Source organism: Coturnix japonica, chromosome W, assembly GCF_054131305.1.
Source record: "Coturnix japonica strain WE chromosome W, WE-NBRP24, whole genome shotgun sequence".
NCBI lineage: Eukaryota > Metazoa > Chordata > Aves > Galliformes > Phasianidae > Coturnix > Coturnix japonica.
The window spans coordinates 24716200-24732537 of NC_140701.1; the positions used below are offsets into that span (position 1 = coordinate 24716200).

The 16338-nt window shown below is 45.9% G+C and overlaps 1 protein-coding gene, 1 long non-coding RNA gene and 1 pseudogene across 2 annotated transcripts; all 3 read right to left on the reverse strand.

The window, feature by feature from the left end:
• Positions 1-559: 559 nt before the first annotated feature.
• LOC146754622 (olfactory receptor 14C36-like) lies at positions 560-1525 on the reverse strand (annotated as a pseudogene).
• Positions 1526-7919: 6394 nt separating this feature from the next.
• On the reverse strand, positions 7920-16270 carry LOC146754623 (uncharacterized). The gene is made up of 2 exons (XR_014938857.1): positions 15950-16270; positions 7920-10373 (listed from the first exon to the last, which is right to left on the reverse strand). It is a non-coding gene; the product is annotated as an uncharacterized LOC146754623 (long non-coding RNA).
• Positions 11440-15044, reverse strand: LOC146754624 (uncharacterized). The gene has a single exon (XM_085527551.1). The coding sequence runs from the start codon at positions 15042-15044 to the stop codon at positions 13539-13541; it is 1506 nt and encodes a 501-aa protein (XP_085383677.1). The 3' UTR covers positions 11440-13538.
• Positions 16271-16338: the final 68 nt, after the last annotated feature.

A 16338-nucleotide genomic window follows, 5' to 3' on the forward strand; every position in this document is an offset into this window, starting at 1 on the left:
ATCCTTTTGTCACATTCAATCCCAGGTGGTCTTCAGACTTCCTTGTTCCATCCCTGCAGGCCCTGACTACATGTGGTCAGACACTTTTTCCACATTTCAAGGACCTTCTTCTTCCCTTTCAGTTTCTGCATGAGCTCCTTGCTCATCCACAAACAAACCACAAAAAAACAAAACAAAAAAAAACAAACAAACAAAAAAAAACAACCAAGAAAACAAATGCAGCGACTCGGCACGGACTCAGATGTGAACGATCCAAATCGTTTATTACAAGTTCTCACATCCCTTATATACCTTCACAAGTTGTTATTTTCTAGCTTTCCCATCCGCCCTTACAACTTTCCCAAACACCTTATATGTCAACAAAGCATTCTACAAAACACTTTTCAACTGTCCATGCAGGCACATATCCAATCAGAGCTGTGAGACTCTTCTTCTCCTTGCAGAGGTGTCCTTGGTTCCCATGCTGTTTATCTTGCTCCACAGCTGCTGCTCTGAACAGCTTTTCTTGTATCCCCACGAACAAACAATAAAGGAGAGCTTGATTCAGTAGAAAGCTGCATTACAAGTCATGAATTCCAAAAGATGGGCAGTTCACTGCAGTTGAAACACATCTGGTCATCACTTTCTTTACCACATCCCTGACCTCCCTGTTCCTCATTCTGTAGATGAGGGGGTTAACTGCTGGTGGCACCACTGAGTACAGAACTGCCACCATCAGGTCCATGGATGGGGAGGAGACAGAATAGGGATTCAGATAGGCATAAAAGCCTGTGATGATAAATAGGGAGACCACGGTCAGGTGCGGGAGACACGTGGCGAAGGCTTTGTGCCATCACTGCTCAGAGGGCACCTGCAGCACAGCTATTAAGATCTGCACATAGGACAACACTATGAAAACAAAGCAGCCATAGAATAAACTGGCACTAAAAATGATAAATACAACTTCCCTGAGATTTGATTCTGAGCAGGAGAGCTTGAGGATCTGGGGGATTCCACAGAAAAACTGGTTCACAACATTGCCTTGGCAGAGAGGCAGTGAAAACGTACTGGCAGTGTGCAGAAGAGAGAGGAGAACCCCAGTGCCCCAGGCAGCTGCTGCCATGGTGGCACAAGCTCTGCTGTCCATCAAGGTCCCGTAGTACAAGGGCTTGCAGATGGCAACGTAGCGGTCATAGGACATGATGGTGAGAAGGAAATACTCTGCTGAGGCAAAGAAGATAAAGAAAAAGAGCTGTGCAGCACATCCTGTATAGGAGATGGCCCTGGTGTCCCAGAGGGCATTGGCCATGGCTTTGGGGAGAGTGGTGGAGATGCATCCCAGGTCGAGGAGGGCCAGGTTGAGGAGGAAGAAGTACATGGGGGTGTGCAGGGGCTGGTCGCAGTCTACGGCTGTGCTGATGAGGCTGTTGCCCAAGAGGGCAGCCAGGTAGATGCCCAGAAAGAGCCAGAAGTGCAGGAGCTGCAACTGCCGCGTGTCTGCCAACGGCAGCAGGAGGAACTCACTGATGGAGCTGCTGTTGTGCATCTGCTGTTCCTGGGCTTGGAGTCCTGCTCAGAGTGCAGAAGATAATGACAATTCCAGACCATTCTCAGAGACACTCCTCCTGGTATACTATAAAAGTTTTCCTTTCCCTTTGGAAATCCCATACCCGGCACACAGCCCCTGGGGCACAGCAGGGACCCTGCTCTGCAGGACAGCCCTGGGCACCCGCCTGCAGCCCCGGCTGCACAGCCTGCAGCCGTTCTGGGTCACGCAGCCCTCAGGGCTGTGTTCTGACGCTGCATCACAGAAGCCCTCAGCTGGAGCAGAAGGCTTTTTCCACAGTAAAGAAACATGAAGTGCCTGCAGCCAGATCTGCTATGGGATGTCCCCAGTCTAGTGATCCCTCCTGAAAAAGAAGCTGTGTTGCCTACTGTAAGAGACTTACCATGTCGTGGTCTGTGTGCAATGCTCCTGCAGTGAGCTCACAGCCTGCTCACACCATACACACTTTGTGAGCTCTCTCTCCCTTCTCTTCTATCCTCATGTCACCTGCAGCTCATGCCCCAGCCCTGCTGTGCTGTGCACAAGAGCTTCTCCTTGGCACAGAGTTCTCTCTGCAGCGCTGCCCACTTGTATGATCTCTCTGTGTCCCAGGAGCCTGGCCCAGCTCAGCAGCAGAGGATGTTATTTTTGTCTTTCCCACTCGTCTTCCCTGAGATGTCCCTGGGTCTTCTTGGCCAACAACTCCTGAAAAACAACAGCATCCTGACCGTACTTTGAAATCTGTTGAATTAAACACCGGATTTCAAGTGGTTGGTGATTAATTCCAGACATGTGGTGAGTCCTCCCGTAGAGTGCTGAAACAAATATGGTACACAGACAAGGACAGGGAATCATAGAATCATAGAATGACCAAGGTTGGAAAAGTCCTAAAAGATCATCCAGTCCAGCTGTTCACCTATCACCAACAGCTGCCACTATACCATGTCCCTCAACACAACATCTAGTTGTTCCTTGAACACTTCCAGGAGACTTGCAGAATCGAACTCCATAACCACAAAGTAGTTCTAAAGCAGGTATGTTTAATGAGTGATGAGCATACACCCTGGTGTAAGGGGGATAGCTCCACCTCACTTGCACACCATTATGAGAAAGTGTGCTGCAAATATAGGCTGAACTAATACATCATCAATAGCTGTCAGGAATTGGAATACATATTCATTACATTCCTGAGACCCCATTAGCATGCAGTCCCTCCCCCCTTGTGCGCATGGTGAGTCGTGGGGATGGTGGGGGATGAAGGCTCATCGTCTTCCTCGCTGTAAACTTTCAACTCTGTAGGAGGGGCAGCCCCCAAACTGGTTCCAGTTTGCCCTATGGACATCTAATCACCTCACTGTTCTCAGGCTGTTGCATCCTTATGGCCTTTATCCCCCTTGTTATTGCACTCAGTGTCTGCACTCCCCATTCTTCTAACAGCTTTGACATAAACGATCTTTTCACTCTTCCTGTCCCAGTTTCTGTGACAGTTTCTTTCTCTCCCTTACTGTGGGGCCCTTTTCTCATCCTTCAGTTGGTTTGGTGATTCCCCTGTTTACTGTCATAAAGATACTGGGTTTTTGAAGGCGAGTTTTGCACATGCGCACACAACACACAGAAACCCCCACTTTGTCCATCTTAGCATAGCATCCACGTAATTTCAACACCTGCACAAAAGTAGGACAAAAATATCCTTTTTATGCATGTCTGTGGGTGTATTTGTAATTCTGGCATAAGCAAACAGTTTCACTGATGAAAGTCTTAGACTTAAATCTGGTGTCAAATTTACAAAGTATTAGGTTGTGCATTTCTGAAATGCACTGTTCTGGGGAACAAAATAATAATTAAAAAAAAAAACACAACCGAAAGACAGTCAAAGAGACAATAGATGGCCACACATATTGCCATGCCTAGACAGGATTTCCTGTTCGCTCTAGGTCCAGGGTTCTTGACTGCATGTCTGTCGGTGCTCAGTCGAGTTAGAGAGCTCTCTTAGTTTCTTGTAGCATCAGTGTAGTCTCTATTGTGTTCAGCGTACATCTTATATAGCATTCACTTACAAGCAAGACATTCCTGTTCCTCAAACAGTTCTTCTAATCAGTTAATTGATCCCAGCTTCTCCCAAACAACAGTGATAAAGGATGAAAGGTTTCTTAAGAATAACAGGATTAACAATGCATATCAGTGGAACCTCCTGTCCATCCTTAGAAGCAAACAGACACTGCTTGCTCTTCTCTCACACTCTGGTCTTCGAGGGTTTCACAGTGATAAGGTCTACCAAAGACTCTGATAAGCTCTTTGGTGACTTGCTCGCAGTAAAATCCACCCCCACGCATGTCATTCCAGCCTGTCTCCCCAAATGCACCAAATCATGGCCAAAATCAGTTTCTGGTGTTTGCTAAGGGTGGCATGGTATGTTGATACTGAGGAGGGAGATGATTCTTGCCTGCCAAAGGATGTGTCAATTGCCAGCTCTCTGACATGCCCATGCCTTACACCCACACCACACTCATTGGCCACGGAAATAAATGAGTTGGAAGTAAATTTTCCTTCAGAAGACTTTTCCATCCAAAAATGCTGATTAGACTGAATTGAAATGTTCCACGGAAACGTTTCGATTCCGCCAAAGCTTTCAGTGGAAATAATCAGGCCTTGGCTAGGCTGTCTGACAGGCAAGCTTGCCTTGCCTGCTGCCAGCTCACCCACCTGCCTACGTATCATTGGCCTTAGGCACTCTGGCTGCAAGTTTTCCCAGCCAACAGGCTTCTGTAGGGCAAGGCACCAGCTTGGTGTTGGCTCTTGCCATGCTCCCTGCATGGGGCAGCACCATAACCATGTGCTCCCTCACCTCTGGAGATGGAATTCTGATTCTGAAAGTTTATTTTGATTCCTTACTTGTGATTTATTTATTTATTTTCTTGTATATTTTTATCCCACTGAAAATAGTTGTGTCTTATTTTGCCTTTCAGTTCAGATGTGTTGTCAGGTGTTACGCACCACAAAGTGGTGTCCATTCATTTATGTAGGTAAGATGGTTTCTAGCACCAGGAACAAGTTCTGAAAAGACATTAGTGGGTTTTCTTCCCCATTTTACCCTTCCTGCTCACAATCTTGGCAGTCACACCTGTGACATTACATTAAAGTCCCTCTGCAGTGCTGTGCCTGCTCCTACAGATATTAGGAAGAGCACAAGCATGGTCTGAACGATGGGAGTGTTTGGGAGGAGTCTTGGGTTAGTTTGCCGGAACAACGCATTGTTAATACCTAATGCAGACAACCTGAATTCCTCTTGTATATGAAGAACGTGTTTTTTTCATGTAGTTTTTCAGCTTCCCCCCTTTTTTCTTCACGTGCAGTGGGGTTGATAGTAAAAGACCACAATAACACGTGTCTACTTCTGGTCTGCTGTAAATAGATGTGTGTGATGGCACTCTATGCTGGGGCATCATGGCTTGTTCAGCTTCTCTGTTGGCTGTGTTAGTCACATAGTTGTCATGATGCTGAACAAAACAAAAATGCCTAGATAGCCAAAAGAGATAAAGAGATAGAAAGGGGAGAGGACACTGGTGATCTCAGTGCAATCAATAAATATTCATGGACTGGTGATATGTTGGAATGCAATAGATCTGCACTGGCGGTGTGATAGATTGTTAGATAATGTTGATCAGATGTGAGTACCAATGGTTTATCATGTCCTCTGTTAACACTGTGGCTGCTGAAGGTACATGTTCCACCCCTCCCTTGTAAGATGGATAATGTGAGAATTAGAAAGAGTTTTAAAGAATAATACAAAGTAAAAAAAAAACAACAAGGGGAATAAGGGTAGTTGAGATAAGGAGTGAGGGAATGGTCAGCAAGAGAAGAGAATCTGAGGAAACTGATGGAGAATAGAATCAACCGTAGTGTACTGAACTCACTCTGTGCTAACTTCAACCTGACTTTATCTCATCAGTGACTCAGCCCTTGCTCAAACACTCTGAGATCAGCAGGTTTCAGTATTTGGGGTGTTGGCAGTGGGTGAGGAGAGATGGCAGAGCTGGATGCATCTGCGCTGGGGATGGGGAAGGAGAGAGGCTGTCCTGGTTTGCAGGGCCAGTGCACTGTGGGACCTACATGTGTACTGGTATGTAAACAGAAAGAACATCAAGCCTTTCTTTCTACTTTCTCTGGGAGGAACGTGTGACACAGAAGATAATTTTTGTCCTATCTCTGCAACTCACTGAGCCAACGTGAACATCCACTTTATCTTCTGATGTTGGCAAAGGTAAGTTGCCCTTAGCTCTCGAGTATATGGGACAACCTAACGGGCTTGAGAGAGAAAATACTGTAGTGTATGAGTAGTTCTTGTCACTGGAGGCTGTAGACTAGGAAAAGAGAGAGGAACATTTTGGTTTTCATCAGACTGAGGTTCTGAGGTTGTACCAAGGAGGTAATTCAGGTCTCATACCTGAATGGTTGCATTCAGATCAAATCCACCTCCCCTTCAGGTTTAGATAAGGGCTGTGCCCCCACAGGGCTGTTTGTTTTATCTTGTGGACAAGGTTCGCTGTGTGAGTTACAGTATGGCTTTCAGATACCAGAAGATGCTGAGAGATAAGCATTTCTTTTTGCTGTATCACACAGCTCTGATCTCCTCCTTCCTCTTCTTCCCCTGCCTTCACAACACTGCAGACCACACCTCACCAGCATGGATCATGCACTGAACCCAGGGCAGGGGTAGAACAGTACTAGCCCTGATAGAAAAATAGAAAGATGGACTGAGATATGTATAGATGGAAGTGTTGGATGGATGTGATAGATGGATAGAAGCCGAGCCGCTTTCCACCATCTATCAGCACTGCTTGTTGACTGGTGAGGTCCCATAAGACTGGAGGCTCGCCAGTGTGACTCCCATCTACAAAAAGAGTAGTAAGGAGGACCCAGGGAACTATAGGCCTTTTAGCCTGACCTCAGTGCCACGGAAGGTTATGGAGAAGATTGTCTTGAGGGAGATCACTCTGCACATGCGGGGCAACCAGGGGATCAGGCCTAGCCAGCATGGGTTCACAATGGGCAGGTCCTTCATGACCAACCTGATCTCCTTCTATGATTAAGTGACCCGTCTGGTGGACAAGGGAAAGGATGTTGATGTTCAACAAGACCAAGTGCCAGGTCCTGCAGTTCAGCTAAAACAACCCTGGACGGCGCTACAGGCTTGGGGCAGAGTGGCTGGAGGACTGTATAGAGGAAATGGACCTGGGGGTATTGATTGATGCTCGGCTGAACATGAGCCGACAGTGTGCCCGGGTGGCCAATAAGGCCAAGGGCATCCTGGCTTGCATCAGAAACAGTGTTGCCAGCAGGAACAGAGAGGTGATTGTTCCTCTGTACTCAGCTCTGGTGAGGCCACACCTCGTGTACTGTGTCCAGTTTTGGGCCCCTCACTGCAAGAAAGACATTGAGGCCCTGGAACTTGTTCAGAGGAGGGCAACCAAGCTGGTGAGGGGTCTGGAGCACAGGCCTTATGAGGAGAGGCTGAAGGAGCTGGGAATGTTCAACCTGGAGAAGAGGAGGCTCAGGGGAGACCTCATTGCTCTCTATAACTTCCTGAAGGGAGGATGTAGTGAGCTGGGGGTCGGCCTCGTCTCATGTCATTAGTGATAGGACCAGAAGGAATGGTTTCAAGCTACCGCAGGGGAGATTCAAGCTGGACATTAGGAAATATTACTTCTCAAACAGGGTGGTCAGGCACTGGAATGGACTGCCCAGGAAGGTGGTGGAGTCACTGACCCTGGGGGTGTTCAAGGAATGACTGGATGTTGTGTTGAGGGACATGGTTTAGGGAGAGCTATTGGTAATAGGTGAAATATTGGACTGGATGATCTTTTAGGTCTTTTACAAACTTGGTGATTTTATGATTCTATGACATGGTGTAAGGAACCTTCTTTGGTAGGGGGGTTGGACTTGGTAATCTCTGGAGTGTTGTACAGAGCCAAGGCCATGGTCAGTGGAGGGCTCAAGGTGCTGGGAGGGAACAGAGTGAGGACAGATGCCTTAAAGTGGCCAAAGGGTCGTTCTGTACCATCTGACAGCAAGCAGGAGGAGTACTGGAAGGGGTGGGAGTTCATCTAGCTCTGTTCTGCTGCCTAGGGGCCAGCTGGGCATCAGTGTGGTAGTGCTGTGCAAGGGCTTGTGCGTCAATTGTTACGTACTATTCCATATGAAAAGATATGTAGTGGTAACTATTACACCTCTCCTTTTATCTCTCTTAGTAAATAGCTTCATTTCAGCACACAAGTTGAACTTTTTTTCACTCCAGTTCTGTTCCCCATCTGTCTCGCTCCAATTTAGGAGTGAGGCAAAGGTTCTTTTAATAATGTTATGCCCGGCGTGAGATTAAGAAGAAGAAGCATTCAAATGTTGATCCGACCAGTTTATTGGAAATAATAGACAATTGAGGGGATGGGGAAGGGAGAGCGGCGAATGCCAAAATTAGGGTGATGGGGAAGGGAAAGTAGGCGATAGAAAAAGGTGGAAAAGAGCAAGAATTACGTTAAAGCGGGGAATAGTCACCTCCTGGATGCAGCAGCGTCCCAGAGCACGTTGTTAACGTTGGTCCGGGGCAAAATAAGCGTAGGGGAGAGCAGCAATGGAGTAGCAGGCTGCAAGCAGCAGATCGGTGAATCGCAGAAAAGACGGTCAGAGTACCGTGGTCTCTAGAAGCAGAGTCTCGGGCAGCGAGGTCCCTCGGAGCAGAGTCTCGAGCAGCAATCCCAGAAGAGAGAATAGGCAGCAGTAGGACAACGGTGGAGGGATCTGAGATCGGATACCTAGATGCCAAACTAAACCGTGGTTTGTCCGTGCCCTTTTTATCCTTCTTTCCAGCCTTCCAGAGATTTCGGGACGGCTCGGGTCAGGGTCTTGTGACTTCCTCAGAGCTGTCAATCTTCCTTGAGATGGGCAAACAGGAAAGACCACTTAAGGGCCATTAGTCCTCAGGGATGCCCATCTTCCTTGAGATAGGCCAACACAAAAAGACCACTCAAGGGCCATTGATCAGTATCTTATCTCCCTTTCGTAGCTCCCGGACTTGTTCCATTTCAGCAAACTTTGAGACAGTAATGTAAAAGCATGGCTTCTTACACCACCCCGTGACTCAAAGTTTGCTTAAAAAATAGGCCACTAGTGATCCAGGATGGCGAGAAAAAGATAGCAAGCATGAGGAAAAAAGGAGAGGGATGGGGAATCAATATGTTTCATGCAATCATTACAAAGGATTTTTCCTGCTTGGTTACAAGTGTTGCGCGGATGTGCTGGACTTCCCCATCACTTGATGAGGTTACAAAATACATAGACGATACAACATGTTGGATAAGTTGAATGAAACAAGGTATCATACATGGAAGAAACAGTAGAGTTGCGACAACACATAATAGATAAAATAAGATGCGTTTTACCCAAGGTCCACCTGGAAGCCAGGAGAAAAGGTCAAGGTCCGGGCTTTTCCAAGTTTGGACAGGAACATGTGCTATTTTCCGTATACCTTCAGCAATTTGTTTGACAACTTTACCATTATCATCAATCTTTAGACAACAAGTGGAATCATTTAATTTGCCACAGACACCCCCTTCTTCAGCTAACAAGTAATCTAAAACCATGCGATGTTGGAGTATTGCCGCCCGCATCTGTGAGGCTTGATCTGCAAGGAGATCAAGGGCATAGGCTGTCTCGTTTGTAATGATTTCTAGGACAGCTTGTAATCTGATAATACGGTTTAGGTTGTAGATGGGTTCTCGAGCACCATTAATCCACTCATTGGGGTTCCATGTAGCTGGCCCATAGTGTTTGATTATACGTTGAGGGGGCCACTCATCTTTGCCCCAAGTTTGTTTGCTACCACGTGTTATGGAGGTGTCGATAGACCTCCTGTATCTGTTGAGATCATCATATACTTTGACGCCCAATTCACTACCATCCTTTCCTGGGAGCAAAAAGAACATCGGGCGGATTACTCCAACATAACATACCCCAGTCCAATTAACAGGTAGTCGTTTATATGCATGATGACCACAAATCCAGTAATGTCCTTTTAATGCAACTGAACCATTCTCGAAGGGTCCATTCCATTTGCTAGTTAGTTTATTTACATGTTCTTTAGCCTGAAAGTATGTGGTGTTGAGAGGTCCAAAAGGATGTCCTTCTACATTGCAGTTCCAACTATTACTGGTAACCCTTTCATTTCTGCACCATCTACATCTCCAGGCACCAGCATCAGGGCTCCAGGTACATTCTGTACCCCCAGCTTTATTAAACAAAGTGTTGTTAGTGGAGGACCAAAAATGAGAAAACCCTTGCAACATTCCTGACTGATTGTACCACCCTTAATTTGTGAAGTAACCTTACCATACGTCCAAGTACAATTGCTAGTCCCAACATAGACGCCACCGGGCTGTGTACGATTCAGACAATACATTCCCATAGCAGGATACTGGACTGGCCATGGAGATGTATTCTTATCTTCCCAGTAGATGTTGTGGTTGGTCCCACTATAGTTGCTTACCAGCCATTTAGGGGCAAGAGGAGTTGATACCCAGGGCCAGGTTTCAAGTCCCATGGGTCCTCCACAGACCCAACAATTACTCAAATTATAAACATTTGCTACTTGTTCAGCTAGTTGAAAAAAGGAGTTTTTTATACCATTTCCCTCTTCCCGAAAGTCTATCAGGGGATAGCTAATAGTTACAGAAATTACAGTCCACATGATACATCTAATAAACAAAAATGAAATTCCACCCAAGTGTTGCATATTACCAAAACACCAATTATAGAAGTCAGCAACAGTTGTGTTCAGTCAGGATCCAACGAAGGTCCTCTGCAAAATAAAACAAGACATCGGCTCGCCCCCTTGGGCTTTGTTAGTATGATCAAAATGAGGGAATAATCCATCGAACATTAATCTTATATTCCTTCTCCCGTGCGTCCTTAGCCCTCCAGGTATACATGTTAAGGGATTCAGTTAAGGTCAGTGGTACTGGACCTACATTGGGCAGGTCAACCAACACAGGTTGGCCAGGAAAATAAGAGGGTTTTTCTAATTTATCAGGATTAAGAGTAATTGGCAAAGGTGGTGGGGCCTTAGGACAGAAGGCATTAAATCGGGGACAGCCATTAATTCCCCAGCGATCATTAACTCTTCTGACTGCATCAGAGGTACGGGCAGTCCAATTGTTCTTTTCTGGCTTCAGAAATTTCTTAAGAAGGCCATTGGATCGTTCCACAATACCATTAGCCTGGGGATAATAGGGAGTGTGAAAAATCCAGAGAATACCTTCCTCTCTGGCCCATTCTTGTACAGCTCCTGAAGTAAAATGAGAGCCATTATCTGACTGGATGGAACTGGGTTTTGGGAGAATGCTAAACCACTTCTTTAAAGCCTTTATAGTATTCTCCCCTGTTGCCCGAGGAACGGATTCAGCTTGTAATAAACCAGAGACTACCTCAACACCTACTAGTACATATTGTTTTCCTTCAGATTTACGGAAAGGACCAATGTAATCAATCTGCCATGTTTCCCATAAGTGCTTTCCCTCTCTTAAATGGAGAGGATTATCCTGTAAGGGATGTCGGTCCAGGCGGGAACGGCATAGATCACAGGCAGAAATGCAGGTACGACACTGTTCTCTGGTAACTGGCCAACCACGAGCCTGGGTTTCACGATAGAGATCAAGAGCACCAGTATGCCCCCTTTTCAAATGTAACCATTCCACAAGTCTCTCCCAGTTATCACTGTCTGGTTCTCCTTGTCTTAATGAAGCAATCCTAGCAAGTTCATCAGCTTTGTTGTTCCAATAACTAACAGGGGATCCATCCTCCTGATGGGAAGCCACCCATGCAACTGAAAATTGTCCCCCTTTAGCAATAGACAAAATCTCCTGCCATTTTTCCTTTTGCCATACTGGGATACGGTTAACTTCCCAGCTGTTTCTCTCCCAAAAGGGAAGCCACTCTGTACAACCTTTGAAGACGGCATATGAATCAGTATAAATATGCACACGTGTAGTGGACTGTGATTCATGTTGAAACACACTCCATACTGCTACTAACTCACCAACCTGAGCACTCCCCTCCCCTTCAGTAACAATAGTGACATTAGTCCCTATCTGTAGGGCCACGGCCCGATACTTCCAAATTTTCCCTTCACGCTTTGAAGAAGCATCTGTGAACCAGACATTTTGCAACTGGTCTGAATAGGGAGGAGCAACCTGGATGACGGAGGGGAGATCAGCATCAATAGCAGAAAGAACATCATCCTGTATAGCAAGTGTTTTTGAAGCACCTTCAGTGACCGAAAAGATATTACAGTAGTGTTCAATTTGAGCATACCACTTTCTGACAGAAGCTCGTTGTGCCACCCCATCAGGGGGGGCGGTGCCAGACATAACAGACTTGATAACCTTGAATGGACCTCTTAATATTATAGGCTGCTGTCGTATGGTTCTTTCAGCTTCCCGCAAGGCCAGACTAACAACAAACAACCCCTTCTCCATTTGAGAGTATCGTTTCTCTGCATCTTTGAAACTACGGGAATAGAACCCAATAGGTCTGGTGGGGCCTTCTGGACCCTTTTGCCAGAGATGTATAGATAACCCTGATTGAGCAAATCCCCATTCTATCTGTACAGGGTCAGAAGGATGGATAGGACCTAAGGACTGATGTGTGATAGCTTCGAAAATTAGGAGCTGCAGAGCTTCTTCATGGACTGGGGTCCATTCCCATGATACCTTCTTTCGCAACAAGTCATGCAGTGGACGGGCAATAATAGAGAAATCAGGAATGTGTTTTCTCCAAAAGACTAAGAGTCCAAGGGCATGCTGTAATTCCTTTTTATTCTCTGGCATTTTGAGTTGGTCTAGAGCTAGGAGGGTATCCTGTGGGATACAGGCCATACCACCTTTCCACCAGATACCCAAAAATTTCACCTCAGCAGCTGGAGGCTGGATTTTGTCTGAAGGAATTGTTAACCCCAGCTCTTCTAATCGCTTGATTATTCTGTCATGCATTATTTTCACTGGTGCCAATTGTTCACCTCCTATAAGGATATCATCAATGTATTGATAGAGCTTAACCCCTTCTTCCAAGGGAATCTGTTCAAGTTCTTTTGCCAGAGCATGATGAGCCAAAGTTGGGGAGTGTTTGAACCCCTGAGGGAGGCGGGTGAAAGTATATTGCTGACCCTCCCATGTAAAAGCAAAACGGGGTTGATCATCAGGGTGTAGGGGAACCATAAAGAACATATCTTTGACATCAATGGTAGCCATAATAGGGTGAGCCTGCTCCTGGATAGCTGCTATTAATTCTGAAATATTAGGCACTGCAGCAGTCAGTGGTCCAGTATTGGCATTTAGCCTACGATAATCAATAGTCAATCGCCATTTGCCATTTGGTTTCCTGACAGGCCATACTGGAGAGTTAAAAGGTGAATGGGTAGGTACCACAATTCCTTGTTCTTTTAGTTCGGCCAGCACTGGGCTAATACCAGTGCGTGCTCCCAGAGGTAAAGGGTAAGGTTTAACTGAAGTCAGATGGGAAGGAGGGAGTGGTGGTGCTGTCTGTAATAAACGAATATTTAGGGAGGGGATACCAAACATCCACTCTCTCCCTTCATCATCTGTCCAACTTCTACCCTTCAATACGTCTAGTCCTAATAAGTTAAGCGGGAGAGTTCCCACAACCATAGGGACTTCCCAGGACTGCTCTTCTCCAGGTAGCCTTAGCTTCACTGTGGCCATGGTCTGTGAATGTACACCACCCATGGCATCTGCCACAAATATCTTTTTGCGTGATAAAATTACACCAGCACGATCAGCATCCTCCTTCTTAATAGCTGAGATTTGAGCTCCTGTGTCTACCAGAAACGTTACTGGAACTAATCTAGGTTCAACAACACATGTAATTAACAAATCATTCCCTTTAGTCGTGAGCCTCCTAACAAACATCCATCCTTCACCCCCCCGCTCACTTGAAGAGGGTGAAGGAATCAGTTTCCCGACTGCTCGGGTAATTCTTTTGTTACTGCAGGGGGAGCACTAGGAACCAGATTTTCAGGTTTAGCTGGCCAACCAGTCACCAGCCTCTCAAGCCTGTCTGTTGCAAGTCCATTCATTATTTCTCGAGGAATACCCTTTTTCCAGCCCAAAGTCCATAGTCCATGACGTTTATGATCAATGTTTCGCCTACCAGTTCTTTCTGAGGCTAGAGCCTTTTCTATTCTATTAAATTTTGGGCTAGGTGGCCTGAGAGCAAGGGTGGTTGCTGCGAGCCTTACTCCCCTTGGCTCAATTCTGCTGGTGGATGAAGCCACCGGTCCATACTTCCTACCATAATTAATCAATTCTTGGGCAACCTCTCCCCATGTCCATACCTTATAACCTGATTGTAAAGAGCCTGAAGAACCAACTCCCTCTAAAACAGCTCGAGCTCTCTCTCCCTGGGACATGGCCTGTATTTTACTTTGAAGTTGTATACCTATGGGTTTCAGCGATTCTGGAAGTCCCCTGATTAATGGAGTCATCCGTTCAGGGTCAACAGGAATCATCATAGGTGATTCGTGCCGTGGCTGCAATTTCCTGTCATACATCATTTGCAGGCAAGCGGCCTTTTGGACACTTTCAACCAATTGGTCAACTGTCCCATTAATGGCAAGAGGGTCTCCCCTTTCTAAAGGGTTGAGACCTCCAGCCCAGTAAGCAGCCCTCTGTGTTAGGGACCAGGGAGCACGGTTATTACCAGTAGTCAAAAATACTCCTGGCCCCCAATAACCCTCAGCCTCCTTCTCGGTTAACATTATTTGGTCTCCACCAGTTAAGCTGACTCTCCAAACATACTCTGTTTCTGATTCCTTTGGAGAGCGGCTAAAATCTTTTTTCAGTTTTGCTAATTCAGTGGCAGAAAAGGGAATTTCTTTAACATTCATTTGAGGATCCAGGTCCTCTCCGTTATCAAAGGTATATTCTGTTTTTATTAGAGGGCGCAGAGGGGCTATTGGGGTTTCAAACTTATCAAAATTTTCTTTTGCTTCTTTTAGTTCTTCCTGAGGATACAGTTTTTCTTGTGGTGCACCATGAATATCAGTGTCACCAGTATCTTTATATGTTAAAATTTCCTTAAAAGCCATCTGTAACAAGGCCGAATTATGTCTCTCTCTTTCCAATTGTACTTCTAGATTTCCAATTTGGTTTTGCAAAGCTTTCACGAGTTCCTGGGTTGCTTTAACTGTTTCTTGTAACGACTGTATAGTCTGGTTTTCCGCCTCAAACTGCTGGTCTCGGAACTCCACGGCTGCTTTTAAAGCAGCACCGAGTACTGCACAAATAAATGATTTGCCTTTCCCGGCTCGGATACGAGCCCCATGTTGTAAAACGCAAATGCGGTCAGAAACAGCCTGCAAATTATACCAATTTTCACGTGCCCAGTCCATCCCTGATGACGATGGCCGAGACCCGTGCTTTTCAAGGATATCAAACAACATATTTTCACCTTCCATATCAGATGTAATTTTACTCACAACCAAAAAAAAATCTACAGGCAACGAAATCTACGCTGAGGGAGGAGGCGATTCCTTATCTCCTCAGAGAGGCAAACACTTAACAAAACGAACAACTGCTCAAAACACTCCTTTACACAAAAGACCAAATGACTCAATCAACACTTCCAAAGAAAGTGTAAACACCTCAATCGGTCCTGGCTATTCTGGCAAGCCACAACGAAAAACTTCAACCTCCAAGCAAAAGAGAAAAAAAAAAAAAAAAAAAAAAAGTTAGAAATAACTTCTAAGTTTCTAAAAAGTAATAAACTTCTTGGAGAAGCACACACCACTTCCACAAGAGGCTCACACACAAAACTTTTAAAACCAAAGGTACGTCACAAGATACTTAAAACCACCACAATGCAAAATAGTCTTCCCAGGGAGGCACACACGTGTAAAACAAAAGCAAACAGTCAAAATTAATTCACTCGTCCCCGAGAGGTAGACACGTAAGAAAGAAAGTTTCAGAATGTGGAGCGATCTTCCTGGAGAGGTGCACACGTCAAATTAAGTTATCACAATCGCTCCTTGCAACTCCAGGAGAAACAGACAGAAAAGTTTTAGAGAAACTGGAAGGATAACACTCTCACGACGGGTATCCTGCCGACTACGCCAATAAAAAATGTCTCGCTCCAATTTAGGAGTGAGGCAAAGGTTCTTTTAATAATGTTATGCCCGGCGTGAGATTAAGAAGAAGAAGCATTCAAATGTTGATCCGACCAGTTTATTGGAAATAATAGACAATTGAGGGGATGGGGAAGGGAGAGTGACAAAAGCCAAAATTAGGGTGATGGGGAAGGGAAAGTAGGCGATAGAAAAAGGTGGAAAAGAGCAAGAATTACGTTAAAGCGGGGAATAGTCACCTCCTGGATGCAGCAGCGTCCCGTAGCACGTTGTTAACGTTGGTCCAGGGCAGGGGGGAGCAGCAACGGAGTAGCAGGCTGCAAGCAGCAGATCGGTGAATCGCAGAAAAGACGGTCAGAGTACCGTGGTCTCTAGAAGCAGAGTCTCGGGCAGCGAGGTCCCTCGGAGCAGAGTCTCGAGCAGCAATCCCAGAAGAGAGAATAGGCAGCAGTAGGACAACGGTGGAGGGATCTGAGATCGGATACCTAGATGCCAAACTAAACCGTGGTTTGTCCGTGCCCTTTTTATCCTTCTTTCCAGCCTTCCAGAGATTTCGGGACGGCTCGGGTCAGGGTCTTGTGACTTCCTCAGAGCTGTCAATCTTCCTTGAGATGGGCAAACAGGAAAG

Bases quoted from the DNA above. Each gene is read 5' to 3' on its own strand.
- LOC146754624 (XM_085527551.1), bottom strand. From the start codon at position 15,044: ATGGAAGGTGAAAATATGTTGTTTGATATCCTTGAAAAGCACGGGTCT.